A 26,960-nucleotide genomic window follows, 5' to 3' on the forward strand; every position below is an offset into this window, starting at 1 on the left:
GGGAGTCTGCACAACTGACCTCCAGGTCCATGTGAGACCTGAGGGTCCATTCATGTGGAAACGTAAAGTAACACTGACTAAATATAAACTACAAAAACAAAGAAAAATAAAAACAAGCAGAAAAATATGAAAACCATTTCATCTTTCTTTCAGACAGTTCATCAGGAACTTTTCAGGTGACTTTTACCTGCAGCTGATGGTGTCGGTGTCGGTGTCGGTGTGGAGGCTGATGGGACTGATGTTGGAGGAGGTGGGAGAGTCCGGGTTGGTTTCAACATTAATGGAGCCGTGAAAACCCCCAAAAAAACAAAAACAAAACATAGATTTTGTTGGATTTTAAAGACACAAAACAAATCCTGATGATGACTTTTCATTAAAATCACTGAGTATATTTTTATTCCAGAGCTAAATGCAGGTCATCACTGTGTTTGGTGCAACAATATTCAAATCAACTGCAGTGAGACAGTTTGAGTTTATGAGGTATTTTACAGATGAAAGAAAGGAAAACTTATAAATGTTAATAGTGATGAAAATATGCAGCTATAATTAAACTATTAGATTAAACATGTTAGTTTATCTGAGCAGCTGTCAGTGAACAGTTAACTCAAAGACTCTGCAGAAACTCACCATCTTCAACTCTGATCTCAAACTCCATGTTTGATTCTGGAAACAACTTTCTGCCCAATCCACATCTGTAGCGCCCCGAGTCGGACTTGGTCAGGTTAGTGATGCTCACATACAGAACTGAAGGAGAGAATGAATCGGCTAGAGGATAGGCTTTTTTTACATTTTCGATGCCGTACCTGCCTCTCTGAGCTCCGTCACCAGTTGTTTCAACAAGAATGTCTTTTTCTTCACATTCTTCCTTACAGAAGATCTTCCTGTTTCCAAAGAAAAAGAAGGAACACTCATGTGTGATGTTTCCTCCTTCCTCTCCTGTAATAATTTCTGCATTGATGAGTCCAGTGTTTCCATCCTGCAGAGCTGTTGAAAAGATGAACAGTCAATAGTTACTATCTTCCTGTAACATACTTAAGTTTGATGATAATGAACAGATCCACAGAGTCAAACTGGGAGCTGCTCAATCTTCAGTCACTCAGTCTGACTTTGTGTTCAGTTCAGCTGATTAGTTTTTCCTTAAATGATCAGTGTCAGAGACACATAAGCTGTTACTGAGAGCAGCTCATGTTATACTTTTCACACCAATCACAAAAACTGTAAATGTGCCATTTAAGACTTGTTGTTGTCTTCAAGTCAACAAAAAACCTGCTCAGCTGCGTCTCTGACTTTTTTGTTGTTACTGTTTTTCATTGATACAATCAGATCCCTGTTACTAATAATTGATCATTTTAATTGATCCAAATTTGTATACTCAATGCAGCTTTACATATTTTTACTTAACCACTTGAATTTGTGAACAATTGAGCAAACCTTCTTCAGAGAAAGACCCAAGATGAAGTTAAAGATCCTGAAAAGCCTAAAAAGTGGAATTCCCATTTCTCATATGAAAATGAAATTGTTAATTATTTTGGGTGTGTTGCTCTCAGTTTGTCTCTCAGGCTGCTAACAGCAGTTCACTGCTGCAGCTCTTCTGCTGGAGATGATCAAAATACAATAATGAAAAATAATAGTTTTCTCTCTTCAGCTCTTAGGTGGGAACCAAAGTTAATAAAAGCAAGAAGCATCAGCTTCTCTATTTGTCTGAGTTGTCACTGTGGTTTCTTTCTGCTATAGAAGTGAGGTTTCCTGTGGTAAAAAGTTTGACCTGTGTCAGCAGGCAGGCTGAAGCAGAAAAATAACTGTACTTCTGTAACAGTCGCACAAATACAACAAAAAGCAACGATAAAAAAAGCACAGACGAACAATCGTTGAATGCAGATTGTCGGGCTAAAAAAAAAAGACTTTGTCTTAAGATTTCGAGGAGATAACTACTTGTAAAGAACTAACTTTTAATGTGACTCATACCAGACTATGAAAGTCATAGAGAAATACTGGTCTATAGGAGAAGAGACAAAACAGAGTCCGTGTTCAACTATTCAACAAAACTGACTGACAAACTACAGAAACTTAAGAAAAATTACATAATAAACACAAAAGATGGTAAAATATATAAATACTGTAGAGTATACTCACAGAGGATGAAGATGCAGATCAACATCTGATGGACTTTCATGTTTGAGGCTCTGGTGGTTTCAGACTGTTTCTCTTCTTCCTCTCTGGTAAACCAGGAACTTGTTTATGATGAGTCCGTCCTCCAAACAACACACACTCAACTCTCCTCCCCTCTTCATTAGTCTCTTTGTCCTCTACAGAGTCAAATATAAGGCTTGGTTGGAACTTAAAGCAACACTTCATGTCATACGTTTGTACAAAAATAAAATAGGTACACTACAGTATGTCTACACTCTGAGAATATCTGTCTTCATCATCATATTTGTTCATCATTGAGTGTCTTTAAAAGGCATCAGTTGTAGGAGCCAGAAGTAAAAGGCAGCTCATAAACTACAGGGGGCAGCAAAACCGGCTACTGCTGCGCTCTATTCTGGACTTGCTGAGGAAACAGGCTTGAGCTGCGAGACATGAAACGTGGGATGCACAGGTAGGGATGTGGGCCGCTTGAGACGGACAGCAGTGGGGTTGATGATCTTATCCACCTCAAATGGACAAAGAAAGCGTGAAGCCAGTTTGCGGGACCCCACCTGAAGAGGGAGATCACGGGTGGGAGGCTGTAAGCGGCCATGAACGGTGAATTGTGGGAATAATCCACCCAAGGGAGGAAGGACGACCAGGATGGGGGATTACGGACTGTGATGCAGCGAACGGCGGTCTCCTGGTCATGGTTGGCTCTCACAGTCTGTCCATAGACTGCGGATGATAACCCGAAGTGACACTGTAGGCGGCGGCAAATGCCTTACAAAAAGCCTCTCAGACCTGAGATGTGAATTGGGGACCGCGATCCAAAACAATGTCAGCAGGGAGACCGTGGGATGTGGATGGGAGTTTGACCAGGGGAATGTACCGAACCATCTTGGAGAAGCAATCCACAATGGTGAGATTAACGGTGTGTCCATCAGAGAGCAGAAGACCGGTAACAAAATCGATAGCTATATGGGACCAGGGACAACTGGGAACAGGCAGGGGTCTGAGGAGACCAGCGGGAGGACGATGCTCCAGGCCACACACAACACAAACTCACTCACGTCCTTGGACTGGCTTAGCCACCAGAAAAGCTGGCGAAGAAACAGCAGCATCCGCTGGGCTCCAGGGTGAAAGGTGAAGCGGGACGAATGGCCCCACTGCAACACCTGACAGCAGACCTCCTCCGGCACGAATAGGCGATTAAGTGGACCTCTACCAGTGTCAGGGTGACTGCGTTGGGCCTCCTGCACAATGGTCTCAATCTCCCAGGTAGCGTCTCCAATGATCCAGGGAAGGGGCACAATGGGCTCAGGGTCAGAGGAGAGTATGGCCCCCATGCCGGATTCCCAGGCGTCCACCTCCACCAGAACCTGACGAGCCGGGTCGGGATACTGAAGGACGGGATGTGAGTGAATAATCCATTCAGCTTTTGGAAGGCTGCGTCAGCTCTGGGAGACCAGGTGAAAGGTGAGGCGGTGGAAGTCAGTTGGGTGAGGGGGGCTGCGACTCAGCTGTAGTCACGGATGAATCTCTGGTAGAAGCTGGCAAATCCCACGAATCATTGTAACTGCTTACGGGTGGCCAGCCCCGAAGGGAGACAAGGGGGACCTGATTAAGCCAGTGGCCAGGGAGTTGTTGATGTATTCCTCCATCGACTCTCTCTCAGGGCTTGACGGGTTGTACAGGCGACTGGATGGGAGCAGCGCATCGGGGAGCAGATCGATTGCATTGTCAGGTGGATTGAAGCTGATACCTTGACTGATGTAGCAGCAGAGTGGAGACAGCCAGACTGGCAAAAGGTGCTCCAGCTGGAAATGGAGGCTGTAGTCCAGTCAATGTTGGGGTTGTGAAGCCGTAACCAGGGGAGACCCAGTACGACTGGGGACGAGGGTGAGGGGATGACGAATAGCTGGAGACACTCACGATGACTGCCAGAGATGATTAAAGTGATCGATATGGTGCGATGGGTAATGGTGGCCAAACGCCGCCCATCTAGGGCGTTCACTGTCTTGGGGGTATCGAGGGTTTCAATGGGGATGACGTCTGTTCAACCGGGGCGGAGTCAATGAAGCTGTCGTCAGCGCCGGAATCCACAAAACCATGAATGGGAATTGCCTCACGTGACTTCTGGAGGGAGGCCGGAAGATTAATACTGACAAGAGAGAGTGTACTGGAGGAAGTCTGGCTAACCGATGTGCCCTCTTTAACTAGCAATCGGTCTTTTTGGCAAAGCCTCGACACAACCAGAAGTCGAGGTAGTGTCTGGGCTGACCCCAGTAGATGCACAGTTGGTTTGTAACATGGCATTGACGTTCCTCTGGAGTCAAACAAGTTCTTCCCACCTGCATTGGTTCCTCCAGGGCAGCAGGGGGAGCTCGAACATCAACACTGTTGTTTCTTCTGTTGATGATGTTAGTTCATTTTTTGATGTTTCAAACTAAATTGAACTAACTTCAAAAAATAAGTGGAAAATCTGCCAGTTTGACCTGTTTCCAATAAAAATCTACTTGAATTCTGTTGTAGTTAGTTTTTGTGCTCCAGTAGAATAAAACAGGATGACCACACAGGCTGATGTTTTAATGTTTCCTTCTTTTGGAAAACCTTTTTTTATTCTGCATTTTTACAATAGGATGAACTTTTCAACATCAACATATTTTTGTCTCAGCTTTACAATTGACAGGGTAAATAGGCCTATATATAAAAAACAACAACTTATAAAACCTTTATATTTACCTTGTCTCCCCTGCTGGAAAAACAGGTAAACATGTAAGTTTTAAAAGTGCTGTTTGGTGTTACAGTATTTAAATCACAATGTCAATCAATTTTTTAAATATCTGTAAGTAAAAAGGAAAATAGTGTATATAGTCATTATTATTATTATACATTTTATCTTTACATTTCTATCTACAACTCAGTCACTGTTCTTCTTTTCCCTCCGTCTATGACTATTAAGCTGTTGTAACACTTGAATTTCCCCACTGAAGGATTTATTAAGTCTCATCTTATCTAAACACAAAATAAAACTGGCCTGTTTTGTCACATAATCATCATTTCAGCAGATGTGCTGCTTCATGTAAACTGTTCACGGGGCTTTATCTCCAAATCTATGATTTGATATCGAGTTGAATACATGCATCACCTTTCCTCCCTCTCTCACACTGAAGCATTCAGGACTTCCTCCTCAAACAACAAAAGATATGATTGAGATATGATCAAAAAGAAACTGATGGGGCTTCCCTCATCCCTCATGGAGCCCCTCGTACACTGGGTTGGCCTGCAGGAGGAGAAGAGGGGTTTGGTTTGTATTAATATCAGCTGGTTTCACAAACACTAATGATGATCAATGTCCCAAATTTACTCAGACTCACCTCAGTCACATTAACATACTCTGCTTCCACAGGAGGATCTGAAAAACATCCAGTTGAGAAGATTAGATCCACTGTTAAAAACACATCCAGCTCATTTCATTCAGGTAAAATAATTTGTTTTGTGACAAATGTTTTGTGTTTCTGTAGCCTCACCTTCAGCTTTACTGGCCCTCTTCCTGCAGAATATCAGCACAGCTGCTGATGATACGATGATGACGACGACCAGAGTCAGACGAACATACAGCAGCACACCTGTGTTTGTTTGAGCAGCACAGTACAATTACGTTAAACACTTCATAATAAAATGTACCTGGGAGTCTGCATAGCTGACCTCCAGGTCCATGTGAGACCTGAGGGTCCATTTATGTGGAAACCAAAAGTAACATCAACTAAATATAAAACTGTTACCTGCAGCTGATGGTGTCGGTGTGGAGACTGATGGTGTCGGTGTGGAGACTGATGGTGTTGGTGTGGAGACTGATGGTGTCGGTGTGGAGACTGATGGGACTGATGTTGGAGGAGGTGGGAGAGTCCGAGTTGGTTTCAACATTAATGGAGCCGTGAAAACCCCCCAAAAATATAGATTTTGTTGGATTGTAAAGACACAAAACAAATCCTTACGATGACTTTTCATTAAAATCACTGAGTGTAATTTTATTCCAGAGCTAAATGCAGGTCATCACTGTGTTTGGTGCAACAATATCCAAATCAACTGCAGTGAGACAGTTTGAGTTCATCAAATATTTTACAGATGAATGAAGGAAAACTTATAAGTGTTAATGAAAATATGCAGCTATAAATAAAACTATTAGACTAAACATGTTAGTTTATTTGAGCAGCTGTCGGTGAACAGTTAACTCAAAGACTCTGCAGAAACTCACCTCGGATCTCAAAGTCCTCAACTCGAGACGAAGGTCCGTCCATTCTACATCTGTAGCGCCCTGAGTCAGACTTGATCAGGTTAGTGATGCTCACATACAGACCTGAAGAGATTAGACCTTTTCTATATTCGATGCTGTATCTGCCTCTCTGAGCTCTGTCACCAGTTGTTTCAACAAGAATGTCTTTTTCTCCACATCCGTCCTTACAGAAGATTTTCCTGCTTCCAGAGAAAGAGAAGAGGCAGCTATGTGTGATCTTTCCTCCTTCCTTTACTGTAATAATTTCTGCATTGATGAGTCCAGTGTTTCCATCCTGCAGAGCTGTTGAAAAGTTGAAAAAAGTTGAAAAAATGTGTTTACTCAATGCAGCATTTGAATTTGTGAACAATTGAACAAATCTTCTGCAGAGAAAGACTCAAGATGAAGTTAAAGAGCCTAAAAAAAGCTAAAAAAGTGGAATTCCCATTTTGAACATTTTTTAAATTTAAATTGTTAATTATTTTGGGTGTGTTGTTCTCAGTTTGTCTCTCAGGCTGCTAACAGCAGTTCACTGCTGCAGCTCCTCTACTGGAGTAGATTGAAATAGCACAGTGAAAAATAATTGATTTCTGTCGTCATCACTCAGACGGGAACCACAGTGGTTGAGGAAACTCTAAGTTAACAAGAGCAAGAGACATCAACTTCTCTATTTTTCTAAGTTGCTGCGAAATAAATTATGTAACAGTCACACAAATGTAACAAAAAGCCACAATAAAACAAGTACAGACAAACAATCGTTGAATGCAGATTGTCGGGCTAAAACAAAAGTTTGTCTATGGAATTTGAGGAGATAACTACTTGTAAAAAACTTACTTTAATGTGACTGATACCAGACTGAACGTCATGTTCAACCACAGACACCAACAAATTAGGCGGAGACAGACAGAAATACTGGACGATAGGAGAAGTGACAAAACAGAGTCTGCTGTTAAACTGTTCAACAAAACTGACAAACTACAGAAACTAAAGAAAAATGACATAATAAACACAGAAGATGATAAAATATATAAATAGAGTGTACTCACAGAGGATGTAGATGCAGATCAACATCTGACAGACTTTCATGTTTGAGGCTCTGGTGGTTTCAGACTGTTTCTCTTCTTCTCTGGTAAACCAGGAACTTGTTTATGAAGAGTCCGTCCTCCAAACAACACACACTCAACTCTCCTCCCCTCTTCATTAGTCTCTTTGTCCTCTACAGAGTCAAATATAAGGCTTGGTTGGAGCTTACAGGGTGAGCTCAGTCTGTCAGGACTTAGCTTGGAAACTCAAAGGTGGCTGGTTCAAGTCCCATCCGGACCAAAAAAGCATGATGTAGACTAGTAGTAGAGAATGCTAGTTCACATCTTGGGCATTGCCGAGGCGCCCTTGAGTAAGACACCTGACCCCTTACGCTGCTCGTTGGGCGCCGTGCATGTGGCAGCCCCTTCACCTTGCCGGTACAAGGTGGTTGTTAGGAGACGGGAGCATGCTAACTTCAGTAGACATCTCTGCAACACAATACATAGAAGTATTTGATGTAACATCAACACTGTTGTTTCTTCTGTTGATGATGTTAGTTCATTTTAATTTAAAACATCAAAAAATGAACAAATTTTAAAAAACAAGTGGAAAATCTGCCAGTTTGACCCGTTTCCAATAAAAATCTACTTGAATTCTATTGTAGTTAGTTTTTTGTGCTCCAGTAGAATAAAACAGGATGACCACACAGGCTGATGTTTTAATGTTTCCTTCTTTTGGAAAACATTTGTTTTATTCTGTAGGAATAGAGAAGGATGAACTTTTCAACATAAACATATTTCTGTCTCAGCTTTACAATTCACAGGGTAAATAGGCCTATTTTAAAACAACAACTTATAAAACCTTTATATTTACTTTGTCTCCCCTGCTGGAAAAACAGGTAAATATGTAGGATTTAAAAGTGCTGTTTGGTGTTACTTAAAGGATAACTACCGTTTTTTACAACCTGGACCTTATTTCTAGCAAAATATATGATCATTTACTCACCCAGATAACTTTGGTGTCATTTGGCGTCGTTCGGACGAAATTAGATCCAGTGTAGCGCCGGTATATCCATATAATGCACGTGACGGGGCACCGACACACAGCCTCTATATAACGCATTATCTGCCACGAAACTAGTTCATTTCACCAATGTTTTGTTACGATATGCTAGTGCTATTCCCCTCTGAGTCCGAGCTCGTCTGTTGTCAACATCCGGGGTCTGTAGGTTGACCTACTACCTCTGACCTGGAAGATGTCGTCTCTGAGCTGCGCGTGCACCCGCGACAGCCCGGCTTGTTTACCTGTAGCTGCTACTGCTAGTTTGACCCCGGATGTTGACAACAGACGAGCCCGGACTCAGAGGGGAATAGCACTAGCGTATCGTAACAAAATATTGGTGAAATGAACTAGTTTCGTGGCAGATAATGTGTTATATAGAGGCTGTGTGTCGCTGCCCCGTCACTCGCATTATATGGATATATCAGCGCTACACTGGATCTAATTTCGTCCGAACGACTTCAAATGACACTAAAGTTATCTGGGTGAGTAAATGATCATATATTTTGCTAGAAATAAGGTCCAGGTTGTAAAAAACGGTAGTTATCCTTTAAATCACACTGTAAAACCATTTTTTAAATCTGTAAGTAAAAAAGGAAAATAGTGTATATAGTCTTATTATTATACACTTTATTTTTACATTTCTATCTATAACTCAGTCACTGTTCTTCTTTTCCCTCCGTCTATGACTTTATCTCCAAATCTATGATTTAATATTTAGTTGAATATGTGCATCACCTTTCCTCCCTCTCTTACACTGAAACATTCAGGACTTCCTCCTCAAAAAACACAAGATATGATTGAGATATGATCAAAAAGAAACTGACGGGGCTTCCCTCATCCCTCATGGAGCCCCTCGCACACTGGGTTGGCCTGCAGGAGGAGAAGAGGGGTTTGGTTTGTATTAATATCAGCTGGTTTCACAAACACTAATGATGCTCAATGTCCCAAATTTACATAGACTCACCTCAGTCACATTAAAAAGCTCAGCTTCCACAGGAGGATCTGAAAAACATCCAGTTGAGAAGATTAGATCCACTGTTAAAAACACATCCAGCTCATTTCATTCAGGTAAAATAATTTGTTTTGTGACAAATGTTTTGTGTTTCTGTAGCCTCACCTTCAGCTTTACTGGCCCTCTTCCTGCAGAATATCAGCACAGCTGCTGATGATACGATGATGATGACGACCAGAGTCAGACAAACATACAGCGGCACACCTGTGTTTGTTTGAGCAGCACAGTACAATTACGTTAAACACTTTGTTTCATAATAAAATGTATCTGGGATTCTGCACAACTGACCTCCAGGTCCATGTGAGACCTGAGGGTCCATTCATGTTGAAACCTAAAGTAACATCAACTAAATGTAAAACTACAAAAACAAAGAAAAATAAATCAAGCAGAAAGATCTGAAAACCATTACATCTTTCTTTCAGACAGTTCATCAGGAACTCTTACCTGCAGCTGATGGTGTTGGTGTTGGTGTGGAGGCTGATTGTGTTGGTGTTGGTGTCGGTGTTGGTGTGGAGGCTGATTGTGTCGGTGTTGGCGTGGAGGCTGATGGGACTGATGTTGGAAGAGGTGGGAGAGTCCGGGTTGGTTTCAACATTAATGGAGCCGTGAAACACCAAATAAAAAACAGAAACAAAAAAAGAAATATAGATTGTTGGATTGTAAAGACACAAAACAAATCCAGAGCTAAATGCAGGTCATCACTGTGTTTGGTGCAACAATATCCAAATCAACTGCAGTGAGACAGTTTGAGTTCATCAAATATTTTGCAGATGAATGAAAGCAGCTATAAATAAAACCACCAGGCTAAACAGGTTAGTTTATCTGAGCATCTGTCAGTGAACAATTATTTCAAAGACTCTCAGCAGAAACTCACCAAATTCACCTGTGAACTCAAAGTTCACGTTTGGGCCCACTTCTTCTTCCACACTGTAGTCCGAATATTCTACAGATGAATGAAGGAAAACTTATAAGTGTTAATAATGGTGAAAATTTGCTGCTACAAATAAAGTTATCAAACTAAACATACTTGGTTGTTTGAGCAGCTGTCAGTTAACACTTAATTAAAAGACTCTCAGCAGAAACTCACCATATCCAACTGTGGTCCCATAGTAGTCATCTTGGAGCAAATCTGTGTCCATTCCAGATGCGTAGCCCCCCGAGTCAGACTTTGTCAGGTTAGTGATGCTCACATACAGAACTGAAAGAGATAATACATCGGCTAGAGGACAGGCTTCATATTCGATGCTGCATCTTCCTCTCAGAAAGAAGATCTTCCTGCTTCCAGACAAAGAGAAGTAACAGGCAACTTGTTGTTGTCTTCAAGTCAACATAAAACCTGCTCAGCTGCGTCTCTGACTTTTTCTTTTGTTTCTGCTTTTCATTGATCCACTCAGATCCCTGTTACTAATAACTGATCATTTTAATTGATCCAAATGTGTATACTCAATGGAGATTTACAAATTTTTTACTTAACCACTTGAATTTGTGAATAATTGAGCAAACCTTCTGCAGAGAAAGACTCGAGATGAAGTTAAAGATCCTGAAAAGCCTAAAAAGTGGAATTCCCATTTCTCATATGAAAATGAAATAGTTAATTATTTTGGGTGTGTTGCTCTCAGTTTGTCTCTCAGGCTGCTAACAGCAGTTCACTGCTGCAGCTCTTCTGCTGGAGATGATTGAAATTGAATAATGAAAAATAATTGCTTTCTGTCTTCAGCTCTATGGTGGGAACCACAGTTAACAAAAGCAAGAAGCATCGACTTTTCTATTTCTCAAAGTTGTCACTGCGGTTTCTTTCTGGTAAAGTAGATAGGTAGTTTCCTGTGTTATAAAGCTTGACGAATGTCAGCAGGCAGACTGAATCAAAAAAATAACCGTACTTCTGTAACAGTCACACAAATACAACAAAAAGTAACAATAAAACAAGCACAGAAGAATAATCGTTGAATGCAGATTGTAGGGCTAAAACAAAAGAGTATCTCTTTAGATTTCGAGGAGATTACTACTTTTAAAGAATTAACTTTTAATGTGACTGATACCAGACTGAACGTCATGTTTAACCACAGAAACCAACAAATTAGGCGGCAGACAGACAGAAATACTGGCTGATATGAGAAGTGACAAAACAGAGTCCGCTGTTCAACTGTTCAACAAAACTAACTGACAAACTACAGAAAATTAAGAAAAACATAATAAACACAAATGATGATAAAATATATAAATAGAGTGTACTCACAGAGGATGTAGATGCAGATCAACATCTGACAGACTTTCATGTTCGAGGCTCTGATGGTTTCAGACTGTTTCTCTTCTTCCTCTCTGGTAAACCAGGAACTTGTTTATGACGGGTCTGTCCTCCAAACAACACACACTCGACTCTCCTCCCCTCTTCATTAGTCTCTTTGTCCTCTACAGAGTCAAATATAAGACTTGGTTGGAGCTTAAAGCGACACTTCATGTCATATGTTTGTACAAAAATAAAACAGGTACACTACAGTATGTCTACAGTCTGAAAATCTCTGTCTTCATCATTATATTTGTTCATTACTGAGTGTCTTTTTTCTTTAAAAGGTGTCATTTGTAGGAGCCAGGATTGAAAGGCAGCTCATAAACTACAGGGGGCAGCAAAACCAGCTACTGCTGCGCTCTATTCTGGACTTGCTGAGGAAACAGGCTTGAGCTGCGAGACATGAAATGTAGGATGTACAGGTAGTGGGGTTAATGATCTTATCCACCTCAAATGGACCAAGAAAGCGTGAAGCCAGCTTGCGGGACCCCACCTGAAGAGGGAGATCCCGGGTGGGAGGCTGTAAGCAGCCATGAACGGGCTCATTCCTGTGGCTGACTTGGTAAGTGAATTGTGGGAATACTCGACCCAAGGGAGGAAGGACGATCAGGATGTAGGATTACGGGCTGTGATGCAGCGAAGGGTGGTCTCCGGGTCCTGGTTGGCTCTCTCAGTCTGTCCATAGACTGCTGATGATAACCCGAAGTGAAACTGGAGGTGGCACGATACGCCTTACAAAAAGCCCTAAGATGTGAACTGGGGACTGCGATCTGAAACGATGTCAGCAGGGAGACCATGGGATGTGGATGGTAGCTTGACCAGGGCAATGTAGTGAACCATCTTGGAGAAGTGATCCACAATGGTGAGAATAACGATGTGTCCATCAGAGAGCAGAAGACCAGTAACAAAATCGATAGCTATATGGGACCATGGACGAATGGGACAGGGTGACTGCGTTGGGCCTCCTGCACAATGGTCTTAATCTCCCAGGTAGCGGCTCCAATGATCCAGGGAATGGGTACGATGGGCTCGGGTCAGCAGGAGGTGCGTCAGAGAAGAAGAGGCGAGAGAGGGCATCTGGCTTTCCATTTCTGGAGCCAGGACAGTAAGAAAGGGTGTAGGTAAAGCGGCTAAGGAATAGGGACCAGCGAGCCTGGCGGGAGTTGAGTCTTCTGACAGAGCGCAGGTAAGAGAGGTTCTCGTGGTCTGTCCAAATGAGGAAGGGCTCCATGATACCCTCCAGCCAGTGTCGCCACTCCTGGAGAGCCAAGACCACTGCCAAAAGTCTCCCCTGAGCCATCACAAATCCCAGGAAGCTGACTTCAGATGAGCGGAACCAACACTTCTCAGGTCTGATATACAGTTTGTTTTCAAGGAGTCTCTGGAGCACCAACCTCACCTGCTCGATTTGCTCGTCTAGGGTCCTGGAGAATATCAATATGTTTGTTCTTCACCCTGATGTCGTTTAGGCCTCGGTAATCGATACAGGGGCGAAAGGTCCCATCCTTCTTACCCACGAAGAAGAAGCTAGCCCCAAAGGGAAATGAAGAGGACCTGATCAAGCCAGTGGCCAGAGAGTTGTTGATGTATTCCTCCATCGACTCTCTCTCAGGGCGTGACGGGTTGTACAGGCGACTGGATGGGAGAGGAGCACCAGGGAGGAGATCGATTGCAGTCATAAGGGCGGTGAGGTGGCAGAGACATGGCAAGTCTTTACAGAACACTGAAGCTAGATCATGGTGGCACTAGAGACACATCTGGGGGTTTAGGAGGGATGGAGGCTGATATCTTGACTGATGCAACGGCAGAGTGGAGACAGTGGGAGTGGCAAAAGGTGCTCCAGCTGGAAATGGAGGCTGCAGTCCAGTCAATGTGGGGGTTGTGAGGCCGTAACCAGGGTAGACCCAGTATGACTGGGGAAGAGGGTGAGGGGATGATGAATAGCTGGAGACACTCATGATGATTCCCAGAGATGATTAAGGTGATGGGTACGGTGCGATGGGTAATGGTGGCCAAACGCTGCCCATGTAGGGCGTTCACCGTCTTGGGGGTATCGAGGGTTTCAGTGGGGACGAGGTCTGTTCAACCAGGGCGGAGTCAATGAAGCTGTCATCAGTGTGGGAATCCACAAAAACATGAATGGGAATGGACTCACATGACCACTGGAGGGGATACCCTCTGCCAGTTTAACCTGTCTCCAATAAAAATCTACTTGAATTCTGTTGTAGTTAGTTTTTGTGCTCCAGTAGAATAAAACAGGATGACCACACAGGCTGATGTTTTAATGTTTCCTTCTTTTGGAAAACATTTGTTTTATTCTGTATTCTTACAAGAGGATGAACTTTTCAACATCAACATATTTCTGTCTTTACAATTCACAGGGTAAATAGGCCTATTTTAAAACAACAACTTATAAAACCTTTATATTTACTTTGTCTCCCCTGCTGGAAAAACAGGTAAACACGTAGGATTTAAAAGTGCTGTTTGGTGTTACTTTATTTAAATCAAACTGTAAAACCATTTTTTAAATCTGTAAGTAAAAAGGAAAATAGTGTATATAGTCTTATTATTATAATACACTTTATCTTTACATTTCTGTCTATAACTCACTGTTCTTCTTTTCCCTCCGTCTACGACTATTAAGCTGTTGTAACACTTGAATTTCCCCACTGAAGGATTTATTGTCTCATCTTATCTAAACACAAAATAAAACTGGCCTGTTTTGTCACATGCATCATTTCAGCAGATGTGCTGCTTCATGTAAACTGTTCACGGGGCTTTATCTCCAAATCTATGATTTGATATCGAGTTGAATATGTGCATCACCTTTCCTCCCTCTCTCACACTGAAACATTCAGGACTTCCTCCTCAAACAACAAAAGATATGATTGAGATATGATCAAAAAGAAACTGACGGGGCTTAAAACCCCTCGTGGAGCCCCTCGTACACTGGGTTGGCCTGCAGGAGGAGAAGAGGGGTTTGGTTTGTATTAATATCAGCTGGTTTCACAAACACTATTGATGCTCAATGTCCCAAATTTACTCAGACTCACCACAGTCACATTAACATACTCTGCTGACACAGGAGGATCTGAAAAACATCCAGTTGCAAAGCTTAGATCCACTGTTAAAAACACATACAGCTCATTTCATTCAGGTAAAATAATTTGTTTTGTGACAAATGTTTTGTGTTTCTGTAGCCTCACCTTCAGCTTTACTGGCCCTCTTCCTGCAGAATATCAGCACAGCTGCTGATGATATGATGATGATGATGACCAGAGTCAGACGAACATACAGCGGCACACCTGTGTTTGTTTGAGCAGCACAGTACAATTATGTTAAACACTTTGGTTCATTATAAAATGCATCTGGGAGTCTTCACAACTGACCTCCAGGTCCATGTGAGACCTGAGGGTCCATTCATGCGGAAACCAAAAGTAACATCAACCAAATGTAAAGCTTTTACCTGCAGCTGATGGTGCTGATGGTGTCGGTGTGGAGGCTGATGGTGTCGGTGTGGAGGCTGATGGTGTCGGTGTGGATGCTGATGGTGTCGGTGTGGAGGCTGATGGTGTCGGTGTGGATGCTGATGGGGTCGTTTTGGAGGCTGATGGGGTCAGTGTGGAGGCTGATGGGACAGATGGTGGATGAGGAGGGAGAGTCTGGGTTGGTTTTGTGATCAGAGCTGTGAAATATGGAAGTCACAATAAAACAATCTGATGTTACTCAATAATTCTCTGCAAACCAGCCCATGTGTTTATAATCATTCAGCTAAATGCTGGAAATTAATGTGTCTGCTGCAACAATATTTAACTGCAGTGAGACAGTTTGAGTTTATGAGGTATTTCACAGATGAATGAAGGAGATTTCATTAGAAAATTTGCAGCTAAAAAAAAAAAATTGATTAAACATGTTGGTTTATTTGAATCAGCAGCAGCCAACAGTGAACAGTTAATTCATAGACTCTCAGTAGAAACTCACCATCTTCAACTCTGATCTCAAAGTCCTCGTTTGAATCTGGCGACAAGTCTCTGACCAATCTACATCTGTAGTGCCCCGAGTCAGACTTGATCAGGTTTGTGATGCTCACATTCAGAACTGAAGAAGATAATATACCATCTGCTTCTTTCCATTCGATGCTGTATCTGCCTCTCTGAGCTCTGTCATCAGTTGTTTCAACAAGAATGTCTTTTTCTTCACATCCGTCCTTACAGAAGATCTTCCTGCTTCCAAACAAAGAAACGCTGAAGTAACACTCGTGTGTGATGTTTCCTCCTTCCTTTCCTGTAATCATTTCTGCATTGGTGAGTCCAGTGTTTCCATCCTGCAGAGCTGTTGAAAAGATGAACAGTCAATAGTTACTATCTTCCTGTAACATACTTATGTTTGATGATAATGAACAGATCCACAGAGTCAAACTGGGAGCTGCTCAGTTCAAACACTTTGTTCCATTTTATTTTGTCAGCAGACAATCGAACAAATCTTCTGCAGAGAAAGACTCAAGATGAAGTTAAAGATCCTGAAAAAGCTAAAAATTGGAATTCCCATTTCTCATATGAAAATGAAATTGAAAAAAATGAAAAAAATAGTTTTCTCTCTTCAGCTCTAAGGTGGGAACCACAGTGGTTTAGAAAACTGCAAGTTAACAAAAGCATCATCTCAGCATCAACTTCTCTATTTCTCTAAGTTCCTGCTAAATTAATGATGTAACAGTAAAACAAAATGCAATAATAAAACAAGTACAGAAAAACAATCATTTGTTTTTTTCTTTAGATTTTGAGGAGATACCTACTTGTAAAGAACTAACTTTTAAACTGACTCATACCAGATTTAACAGATCATGTTAAACCACAGAAACCAACAAGTGAGACAGAGACAGACTGTTTTGTTTTACAGTTGAACAGAACGGTGGACTCTCGTTTGTCACTTCTTATATCGGTCAGTATTTCTGACAAACTAAAGAAAAATTACATAATAAACACAGAAGATGATAAAATATATCAACAGAGTTACTCACAGAGGATGAAGATGAAGCAGATCAACATCGGACGGACTTTCATGTTTGACGCTCTGATGGTTTCAGACTGTCTCTCTTCTTCTTCTTCTCTGGTAGAAGAGAAGAACAGGGAACATCTTTTAAATGATGGAGTCCCTCCTCCGAACAACACACGCAACTCTCTTTATCGACAGTCAAATTCAAGGCTTGGTCGTAACTTACAGTAAAGAAAGACTACAGCATATCCACACTTCAAGAAAATCTCTTTCCTCTGAGTCATTTTTGTCAGTTTTTCAGTGGCATGTGTCTTTTATTGTTAAAACAAGTATTAAATGTCAGTTCAACCTGTTTCCAATAAAAATCAACTTGTTTCAAGAATTTTTCTTTACTAACACACAGCCTGACAAGAGGATGAACAATTCAACGTCAACATCTTTTTTTGTCTTTACGTTCATAGGTTGAAATTAATTTTGAAAAATACTTTTAAAACCTATATATTATTTATTTTTCCCCTGCAGGAGAAACAGGTTAACATGTAGGTTTTAAACGTACTTTTTGGCATTACAATATTTTCAGTCACACTGTAAAAAACATTTTATAAAAATAAAACTCGCCTGTTTTGTCACATAAGCATCATTTCAGTATGTTTTCTGGTTTGTGTAAATTGCAATTAAACTAAGATTCAACAACGAGTTGAATATGTGCATCACCTTTTCCTTCCTCTCTCACACTGAAACATTCAGGACTTCCTCCTCAAAAAAAAAAAAACGGAAGGATGTAGGTTGAGATACGATCAAAAACTGGCATGATGACTTTTACTTTTAAAAGGCAGCATGTTACTCAACATAGACTGATCAAAAGTTAAAAGTCATGGTCATGTCTAAAATCTTCTCTCTACTTTGCCACTGCAAAAAAATATGTTTCCTCTGCCGTAAGATGAAGTAATGACCCTTAATTGCTCCTGATGAACAGTTGGCAGAAATATAAGTCCATTCACCATCTACCTCAGACACTCGGTTGAAGAGGGGGTTGGTTTGTATTAATACAGCTGGTTACACAAACACTAATGTTGCTCAATGTCCCAAATTTGCTCAGACGCCAGTCATGTTAACGCAATGACACCATGATGATGGCGACCAGAGTCAGACGAACATACAGCGGCACACCTGTGATCGTTTGAGCATCAGAACAAGTTTGTTTTACACTTAGGATAAAGATAAAAGATGTTCCTTTATTGTTCCCCTTGGGAGAAATTTGCAGGTAACACAGCAGTACAGAGGGAAACAAGTAGCAGCACAAGATTAAGTCTCAAAAAGACAATAATAAAGAGATAAGGTTCTATGTAAAATGTATATGGGAGTCTGTATAACTGACCTCCAGGTAGCAACTAACAGTAGCATCAACTACATATATAAAAACATAAACAAAGGAAAATAAATGCATAAAAAGAAAAAACGTGACATCAAAAAAGAACGTTCTCTCAGACAGTTTATCAGAAATTTTTCATGTGACTTACCTGCAGCTGATGCTGACGAAGGTGTGGATGTTCGAGGAGTGGAGCTCAGGCTCTGCGTTGGGGTCGGCGTGGAGGCTGACGGGACTGTTGCTGAGAAAGGACAGACAGGATTTGACGTGACTGGAGCTGTGACACATGACAAACACAATGAGCAGCAGGGGGAAAAAATGCTTTACACTTCCTGCTTCATTATGAAATGTTACAAAAAACTAAAGAAAGAAAAAAACTTTGAGGACAACACAATTTCACAATTTCATACCGTTTTACTTTGTTGATATGTGGCGGACCCTGTCACCTTTCTAGCTTCAAACAGTGTTCTGAGGATCTTATTCTCCTCTTTAATATATTTGGTTATTTGAGCAGCTGTCAGTGAACAGTTAATTCACAGACTCTCACAATATTCAACTCTGATCTCAAAGTCCTGAGATAGTTTGATGTGTGCCGCCCCGAGTCAGACTAACTCAGGTTAGTGATGCTCACATACAGAACTGGAGGTTTCACATCTCTTTTATATTCAATGCCTGTCTGCCTCTCTGAGCGCTGTCATCAGCTGCATCGATGAGGATGTCTTTTTTCTTCACATTCTGCCTCACAGATGATCTTCCTGTAACGGACTGGACTTCTGTTTCTGCTGAACAAGTGTTTCCATCGAGGAGAGCTGTTGAAAAGAGGAAAAATCAATAGTTACCATCTTCCTGTAAAACACTGAAGTCTGACAATAATGATCACATCCACGGAGGCAAACTGGGAGCTGCTCAGTTCAAACTCAGTCAAACAGCAATGTGTTTACATTTTTAAAGATTCAAAGCAAAACTAATTTCCTTAACTTTCGTTCAGTTTGATCAACTGTGATCATGTGATGTCACATGGTGGTGATAACATGTTTAATCAACATGTTTAGTCACTGAGATCCAATCTTTCTCATGCAACATTTTTTTGAATGGCCCTCTACGAGAGTCACACATCTGCATGATTATCTCATAAACTCATGCAAAGAGATGCTCAGCACATTAAAGCGTGTGTTCAATGGCACCACCTGGTGGTCAGTCATTAAACTTTTTACACTGACTAATAACTGATGAACTGTCGGCAGGAGAAGAAAGATTTGTGCACTATTGGTTTCTTTCACAATGATGAGTCGATTGAAATAGGACACGTCCATTTGGACTTTTTTCAGCAACTTTGGGTTCTTTGTTAAACACAGTGCACATATTTCATTCAGCCTCACCAAATTAGATGAACCCAAACAGAAGCAATGCATTCGTTTGTTTAAGTGCAGGATGTCTCAGAAGTCAGAAATCCTTCTGATTGGTCCTGTAAATGTCTTCCAGTCGACTCGTGATGGCCTTGCTTTTAAAACTTTATAAAAAAAAAAATGTAAAAGCTTATTTTTTAGTGTAAATCAATTTCTTTGTTTTCATCACTAAATGTACTTTTATACAATTTTGAAATGTCTTTTTCTTCACACTCTTCCTTACAGAAGATATTCCTGCTTCCAGAGAAGTCACACCAGTTCAATGTGTAATATAATTAACAGAGGAAAAAAATACAAAAGTCACAATAATGGCAGAATAAAGACAAAAATAGATAAAGGCAAATAAATAAGTAAGTATAAGGAAGTTAATCAGATTAGATCAGATTAAGAAACTCAAACTAACAATTATTTTCAGATTACACATAATTGAAGGGATGTGGTTGAATTAAAGGTGCACTATGTAGATTTGGGGAAGAAATATCTATATACCACACCAGTGTTTGGGGTAACTTGTTACAAAGTAATCTGTTAGAGTACTCAGATTACTTTTTTTATTGTAACAAGTAACTTAAAGCTTTAGTTCTGCATTTGAAGTAATCCTTTATTTAGTTAGTTATTCATAAAATTAATCCATTACTGGAAAAAAGTGCTGCCATCCGGCGCGCCTGTGGAGAAGCTATCTATTCAGATTACCACCAATTTAAACTAACAGAAAACAGTCACTCATATTTTTGAATTTTTAATCCATAAATCTGTTACTTGTATCATCTTACTCCCCAAACCCTGAACCGTGACAACCTCAATGTAAAGTTGCAACATAATGAAATGTAAAGTTTCAGCCCAGTCTCACTCAGATACCAGAACCCGACCGTTACATCATAGACTGATATTGATCTATCACAGAAACATTGTATGGGCGTATTTGTTGCCTGATATGTGACGATATGAAAACTTTTCCTTTAGTGATTATAATGAGGAAGACAGATGAGACGCATGGCATAATTTATATTTATTACATTCCCAGTACATTTACTGTTTCACTGCACTGCTGTCATCTTAGACAATAGAGTTTATTGTTAAACTAGACAATAGATCTCCATTTTGTCTATTGATGATTAAAAAGCATTTTATAAAAGCAAACGAGTAACTGCAATAAAAAAAATAATTAGAAAAGAACAATACAATAAAAGAACATAAAAATATATAACAAAAAATATATATACCAGAAGTATTTACAGATTTTGATGATGACAAAGGAGGTGCTGGATCCAATCTGATAGGTGCCGGTCCCAGATCCTGTTCTGGCTGTTCAGCCCTACTGCCGTCCCACAAAGATAAGGAGACTGTTCACTCACATCCAAGAGACTTAAAGAGAAAATAACTTACTGTCATCGTACTTTTATATCTTTCACCAGAATATTAAAAGGTCTATCATCTAATTCATACTCAAAATAAACAAGATGCAGCATATCACCAGGGAAACTGTAGCTGCTGTTAGCTGGTTAGCTCAGTTAGCTGTGCAGCTAGCGATCCAGACTGGGAGCTCGGAGCACTGGGGGGAGTGTTTACACCTCACACAGGAGCTTTGGTCCAGGACGGACTGGGCCTAACTGGCTAACTATAGATATAACACTTCAGTAAAACGTCAAATGTAATAACTTAAAAACTGTTTCTTCACTTTCTGTCGATAACAATCATTTTCGAATGTTTTCAAGTAAAATTCTTGCATATTGCACCTTTAAGATAAGCTTAACGAACAGTGGAAATAGTAAAAGTAGCTCTAACTTGAAGCAAACTGTTGAGCTCTGAGAGAGTAAATGTGGCGTTGACAGCGCTGAAGCTACTCGTGAGGCAAAGTAACGGCCGAGTAAAGAGGAGGTGATGCGTCTTCACCGCGGCTGCCGTCTGAGGGCGCTCCTTGGGGCACAGAGTAGATAACATTATCTGCATCACCACGGGGGGCGCTGTTGAGCGAGGCAGTGCTGTTGGAAAAGTCCACCTCAGAGTAGGTGAGTTTATTTGAGTCATTTGGTTTGACGTAGTTGACAGAGGTGTAAACTGTAGATATTTCCACAGGAGGAGAGTCGCCCTCTTCGTCCTGTCTGATCTCCTCATACACTCGGTTGGCCTGCAGGAGGTGGACAAGGGTTTGTTTTAATATCAGTCACAAACACTAATCATTATCAATTTACTGAAACTCACCTCAGTCATGTTTGCAAACTCAGTTTCCACAGGTTGTCCTGAAAAACATCCAGTTGAGAATATTAAAACATCTGGTTTTAGTCAAAGAGACACATCCAGCACAGATACACCAAAACGTTCTGGTAACCAACCGCAGGAGAAAAACTGCTCATGCTTCCTATTATCATTATTATACTTGAGATGTGGTAATAATTTATTCCTAATGTGCATGTCAATATTTATTTATTTATTTATTAGGGGAATCAGTGGGTGAAGGAGTAGCTAGAGCTGGGAGAGCTAATGTCTGTGTTTGTGTTGTTTTGTTTTATGTTCTGTACTTTATGTATGTTTGTGATGGCCCATCTAATAAGGTTTATCTCTCCAATAGCTGTCTATTCTGTTTTTTAAATCTTGCATATGTCATAGATGTTATCACATGTACTCTAGGAAGGCAACTATTTGAATAGACTTCTTCAAACTAAAAGATGACCACACTGTTAAAAGTCCCTTTCACACGTTCACGTTGTGTCGCCACGTCAGTCTGAAGGACCAAAATGAGGAAGCAATTTAGTTTTTAAAAAAAGACAGTTATAAGGAACTCAATTCATTGGGTTGTTGTCCATTTGTGGGGTCGAGCACACACACGTCTTTGCTTTTGTGGCTGCAGTTTCATCAGTCACAGTTGAACTCCACAGGATGTGGATTTACTTTGCCATCGGATGCAATTGTTTTGTCTTTTTAGCCGCTTCGCTCGCACAGAATGAAAGTGAAAGGAAGGCAAATGTTTCTGTGTGTGTGTGTGTGTGTGTGTGTGTGTAGCCTCACCTTTAGGTTTACTGGCCCTCCGCCTGCAGAGAAACAGCACAGCCACTGATAACATGATGACCATGGTGACCAGAGCCAGACCCACATACAGCGGCACACCTGTGACATCAACTATAAAATGACATCATAAATCAACACTTTCTAACAAAAAAAGGTCAACGGACAGTGAAATGTTCCACACAGAGAAGCAAACACATTCAGGTATTTGCAGAGTGTGCATGTTAACATTTCACTACATGTATTTACACAAACAAACACAAACTTTTGTTGAATTATGTAAATGTACCTCGACCGTCAGCTCTTTGTTGCTCTCCAGACTGGTTGCTGGTGTCAGTGGAGGCTGATGAAGGTGTGGAGCTTCTTGAACCGAGGTTTAAACTCTGTGTTGTTGTCGGTGTGGATGTTGACCGGACGGATGTTGACGGGACTGATGGTGGACGAGGAGGGAGAGTCTGGGTTGGTTTTGTGATTGAAGCTGTGAAATATGAAAGTCACAATAAAACAATCTGATGTTACTCACTAATTCTCTGCAAACCAGCCCATGTGTTTATAATCATTCAGCTAAATGCTGGAAATTAACGTGTCTGCTGCAACAATATTTAACTGCAGTGAGACAGTTTGAGTTTATGACGTATTTCACAGATGAATGAAGGAGATTTAATCAGAACATTTGCAGCAAAAAAAAAAAAAGAAAAACAATTGGATTAAACATGTTGGTTTATTTGAATCAGCAGCAGCTGACAGTGAACAGTTAATTCAAAGACTCTCAGTAGAAACTCACCATCTTCAACTCTGATCTCAAAGTCCTTGTTTGAGAGATAACCTCTGTCCAATCTACATGTGTAGCGCCCCGAGTCAGACTTGGTCAGGTTTGTGATGCTCACGTACAGAACTGAAGAAGTGAATGTGTTATATTTATATTCAATGCTGTATCTGCCTCTCTGAGCTCTGTCATCGGTTGTTTCAACAAGAATGTCTTTTTCTTCACATTCTTCCTGACAGAAGATCTTCCTGCTTCCAGAGAAAGAGAAGGAGCAGCCACGTGTGATGTTTCCTCCTTCCTTTACTGTAATAATTTCTGCATTGGTGAGTCCAGTGTTTCCATCCTGCAGAGCTGTTGAAAAGATGAACAGTCAATAGTTACCATCTTCCTGTAACATACTTAAGTTTGATGATAATGAACAGATCCACAGAGTCAAACTGGGAGCTGCTCAGTTCAAACACTTTTGTTCCATTTTCATTTTGTCAGCAGACAATCGAACAAACCTTCTGCAGAGAAAGACTCAAGATGAAGTTAAAGATCCTGAAAAAGCTAAAAAGTGGAATTCCCATTTCTCATATAAAAATGAAATTGTTAATTATTTTGGGTGTGTTGTTGCTAACAGCAGTTCACTGCTGCAGCTCTTCTGCTGGACATGATCAAAATAGAATAATGAAAAAAAATGTTTTCTCTCTTCTGCACTAAAACAGGAACCACAGTGGTTTAGAAAACTGCAAGCTTACAAGAGCAAGAAGCATCAACTTCTCTATTTCTCTAAGTTTACTGCGAAATAAATGATGTAACCGTCACACAAATGTAACAAAAAGCAATGAAAAAACAAGTACAGACGAACAATCGTTTGTTTGTCTTTAGATTTCGAGGAGATAACGACTTGTAAATAACTGCCTTTTAATGTGACTCGTACCAGACTCTGAAAGTCATAGAGAAATACTGGCTGATAGGAGAAGTGACAAAACTGAGTCCGCTGTTCAACTATTCAACAAAACTAACTGACAAACTACAGAAACTAAAGAAAAATTACATAATAAACACAGAAGATAGTAACATATATAAATGGAGTGTACTCACAGAGGATGAAGATGCAGATCAACATCTGATGGACTTTCATGTTTGAGGCTCTGGTGGTTTCAGACTGTTTCTCTTCTTCTTCTCTGGTAAACCAGGAACTTCTTTATGAAGAGTCCATCCTCCAAACACACACTCAACTCTCCTCCCCTCTTCATTCGTCTCTTTGTCCTCTACAGAGTCAAATATAAGGCTTGGTTGGAGCTTAAAGCGACACTTCATGTCATACATTTGTACAAAAATAAAATAGAATGACTACAGTTTGTCTACACTTCTAGAAAATCTCTGTCTTCATCATCATATTTGTTCATTATTGAGTGTCTTTTTTTCTTAGGTGTCGTTTGTAGGAGCCAGGATTGAAAGGCAGCTCATAAACTACAGGGAGCAGCAAAACCTCCTACTGCTGCTCACTATACTGGACTTGCTACTCTTTACTGTAGCAACTAGCTGCAGTTAGCAAGTACTTCAGTTAGCCGTGGAGCTAAGTGACTGAAGTCTGAAGTCTTCACACGACTGGACACCAGACTGGGACTGAACACAGCCTCTGTGACTGACAGAGGTCAGTTTGAAGACAGAGGTGATGTACAGCAGCTCTGACCAGGACTGGGACTGCAGGGACGAGAAGACACCCGCAGGAGGGGACAGGAGACGGGTGAAGTGGAGCTGGAAAGAGTTGGACATCAGCAGCGGGTGAAAACGGCATGTAGAGCCGGATTATATTCACGTCCTACTCTGTGAATTGAGGATTTATTTTGACCTCATTAGAGGTGATTGTGGAAAAGAGAACCAGGACTGTGTTGGTGAGTTTTATATTTCTTATATATTTCTTCTGTTGATAATGTTAGTTCATTTTTTGACGTTTTAAACTACAATTCTGGCCATATCTTACAGACTGCTCCTTTAAAACAAGTGAGAAATCTGCCAGTTTGACCTGTTTCCAATAAAAATCTACTTTAATTCTGTTGTAGTTAGTTTTTGTGCTCCAGTAGAATAAAACAGGATGACCACACAGGCTGATGTTTTAATGTTTCCTTCTTTTGGAAAAACTTTTTTTATTCTGTATTCTTACAAGAGGATGAACTTTTCAACATCAACATATTTTTGTCTCAGCTTTACAATTCACAGGTTAAATAGGCCTATTTTTAAAAACAAACAAAAAAAGAAAAACTCTGTTTTGTCACATAAGCATCATTTCAGCAGGTGTGCTGCTTCATGTAAACTGTTCACGGGGCTTTATCTCCAAATCTGTGATTCAATATGTGCATTACCTTTCCTCCCTCTCTCACACTGAAACATTCAGGACTTCCTCTTCAAAAAAACACAAGATATGATTGAGATATGATCAAAAGGAAACTGACGGTGTTTAAGACCCCTCGTGGAGCCGGTCCGCCTACCACAGTTTTTACACACTGTGTTCTGAGAACTGGCTGCAGGGTAAATCATAAACTGCAGATATTTCTACAGGAGGAGATCTGCTCTGTCAGTCCTCTCTGAGCCCCTCGTACACTGGGTCGGCCTGCAGGAGGAGAAGAGGGGTTTGGTTTGTATTAATATCAGCTGGTTTCACAAACACTAATGATGCTCAATGTCCCAAATTTACTCAGACTCACCTCAGTCACATTAACAAGCTCAACTTCCACAGGAGGATCTGAAAAACATCCAGTTGAGAAGATTAGATCCGCTGTTAAAAACACATCCAGCTCATTTCATTCAGGTAAAATCATTTGTTTTGTGTTTCTGTAGCCTCACCTTCAGCTTTACTGGCCCTCTTCCTGCAGAATATCAGCACAGCTGCTGATGATACGATGATGATGACGACCAGAGTCAGACGAACATACAGCGGCACACCTGTGTTTGTTTGATCTGAACATTATTTTACATGTTGTTTTGCATAACTGGACTTCCAGGTACATGTTGGGAGTGAGTGGTCCATTCATGCAGTGTTATTATTTTCAAAAGTGACATCAACTATAAAATGACATCATAAATCAACACTTTCTAACAAAAATAATATAGATTTAATTTTTATAATTTAGGCAATATAGATTGCCTAAAAACTGTATTTTAAATCATAAAGCTAAATGGTGTAGCAATATTCAACTGGATTTCAAACTGGAGAGTTTGAGTTTATAGGATACAGATCGACTGTTTGTGTCCACAATGATGAAAATACGCCGCTCTGAATACAAATTTAAAAATTTAATAAAAAAATAAAAAACTGTCAATTTGAAGAGTCTCAGGAGAAACTCACCATCTTCAACTCTGATCTCAATGTCCTTGTGTGCACTTGAAGACACATTTCTGTCCAGTCTACATCTGTAGCGCCCTGAGTCAGACCTGGTCAGGTTTGTGATGCTCACTAACAGAAATGAAGATGATTCATACACTTCTCCTTCGTATCCAATGCTGTATCTGCCTCTCTGAGCTCTGTCACCAGTTGTCTCCACGAGAATGTCTTTTTCTTCACACTCTTCCTTACAGAAGATCTTCCTGCTTCCAGAGAAAGAGAAGAAGAAACACGCAAATGTGATGTTTCCGCCCACCTTTTCTG

The 26,960-nt window shown here is 40.7% G+C and overlaps 3 protein-coding genes across 3 annotated transcripts in view; all 3 read right to left on the reverse strand.

The window, feature by feature from the left end:
* LOC311265182 (interferon-inducible GTPase 5-like) overlaps positions 1–26,960 on the reverse strand; it is a 202,907-nt gene that overhangs the window by 129,706 nt on the left and 46,241 nt on the right. The window lies entirely within an intron of this gene.
* LOC311265186 (uncharacterized protein) lies at positions 901–7,508 on the reverse strand. The gene is made up of 7 exons (XM_084366579.1): positions 7,453–7,508; positions 6,389–6,709; positions 5,916–6,014; positions 5,661–5,759; positions 5,508–5,545; positions 2,134–2,306; positions 901–984 (listed from the first exon to the last, which is right to left on the reverse strand). The coding sequence occupies exons 1-6, from the start codon at positions 7,490–7,492 to the stop codon at positions 2,193–2,195; spliced, it is 711 nt and encodes a 236-aa protein (XP_084222705.1). The 5' UTR covers positions 7,493–7,508; the 3' UTR covers positions 901–984; positions 2,134–2,192.
* LOC311265184 (uncharacterized protein) lies at positions 20,582–24,522 on the reverse strand. The gene is made up of 6 exons (XM_084366577.1): positions 24,413–24,522; positions 23,345–23,677; positions 22,850–23,038; positions 22,564–22,674; positions 21,760–21,797; positions 20,582–21,685 (listed from the first exon to the last, which is right to left on the reverse strand). Exons 1-6 carry the CDS (start codon positions 24,450–24,452, stop codon positions 21,398–21,400), a joined length of 999 nt encoding a protein of 332 aa, XP_084222703.1. The 5' UTR covers positions 24,453–24,522; the 3' UTR covers positions 20,582–21,397.

The sequence above is a fragment of the Pagrus pagrus genome, assembly GCF_965226575.1.
Source record: "Pagrus pagrus genome assembly, chromosome: 11".
Classification (NCBI taxonomy): Eukaryota; Metazoa; Chordata; class Actinopteri; order Spariformes; family Sparidae; genus Pagrus; species Pagrus pagrus.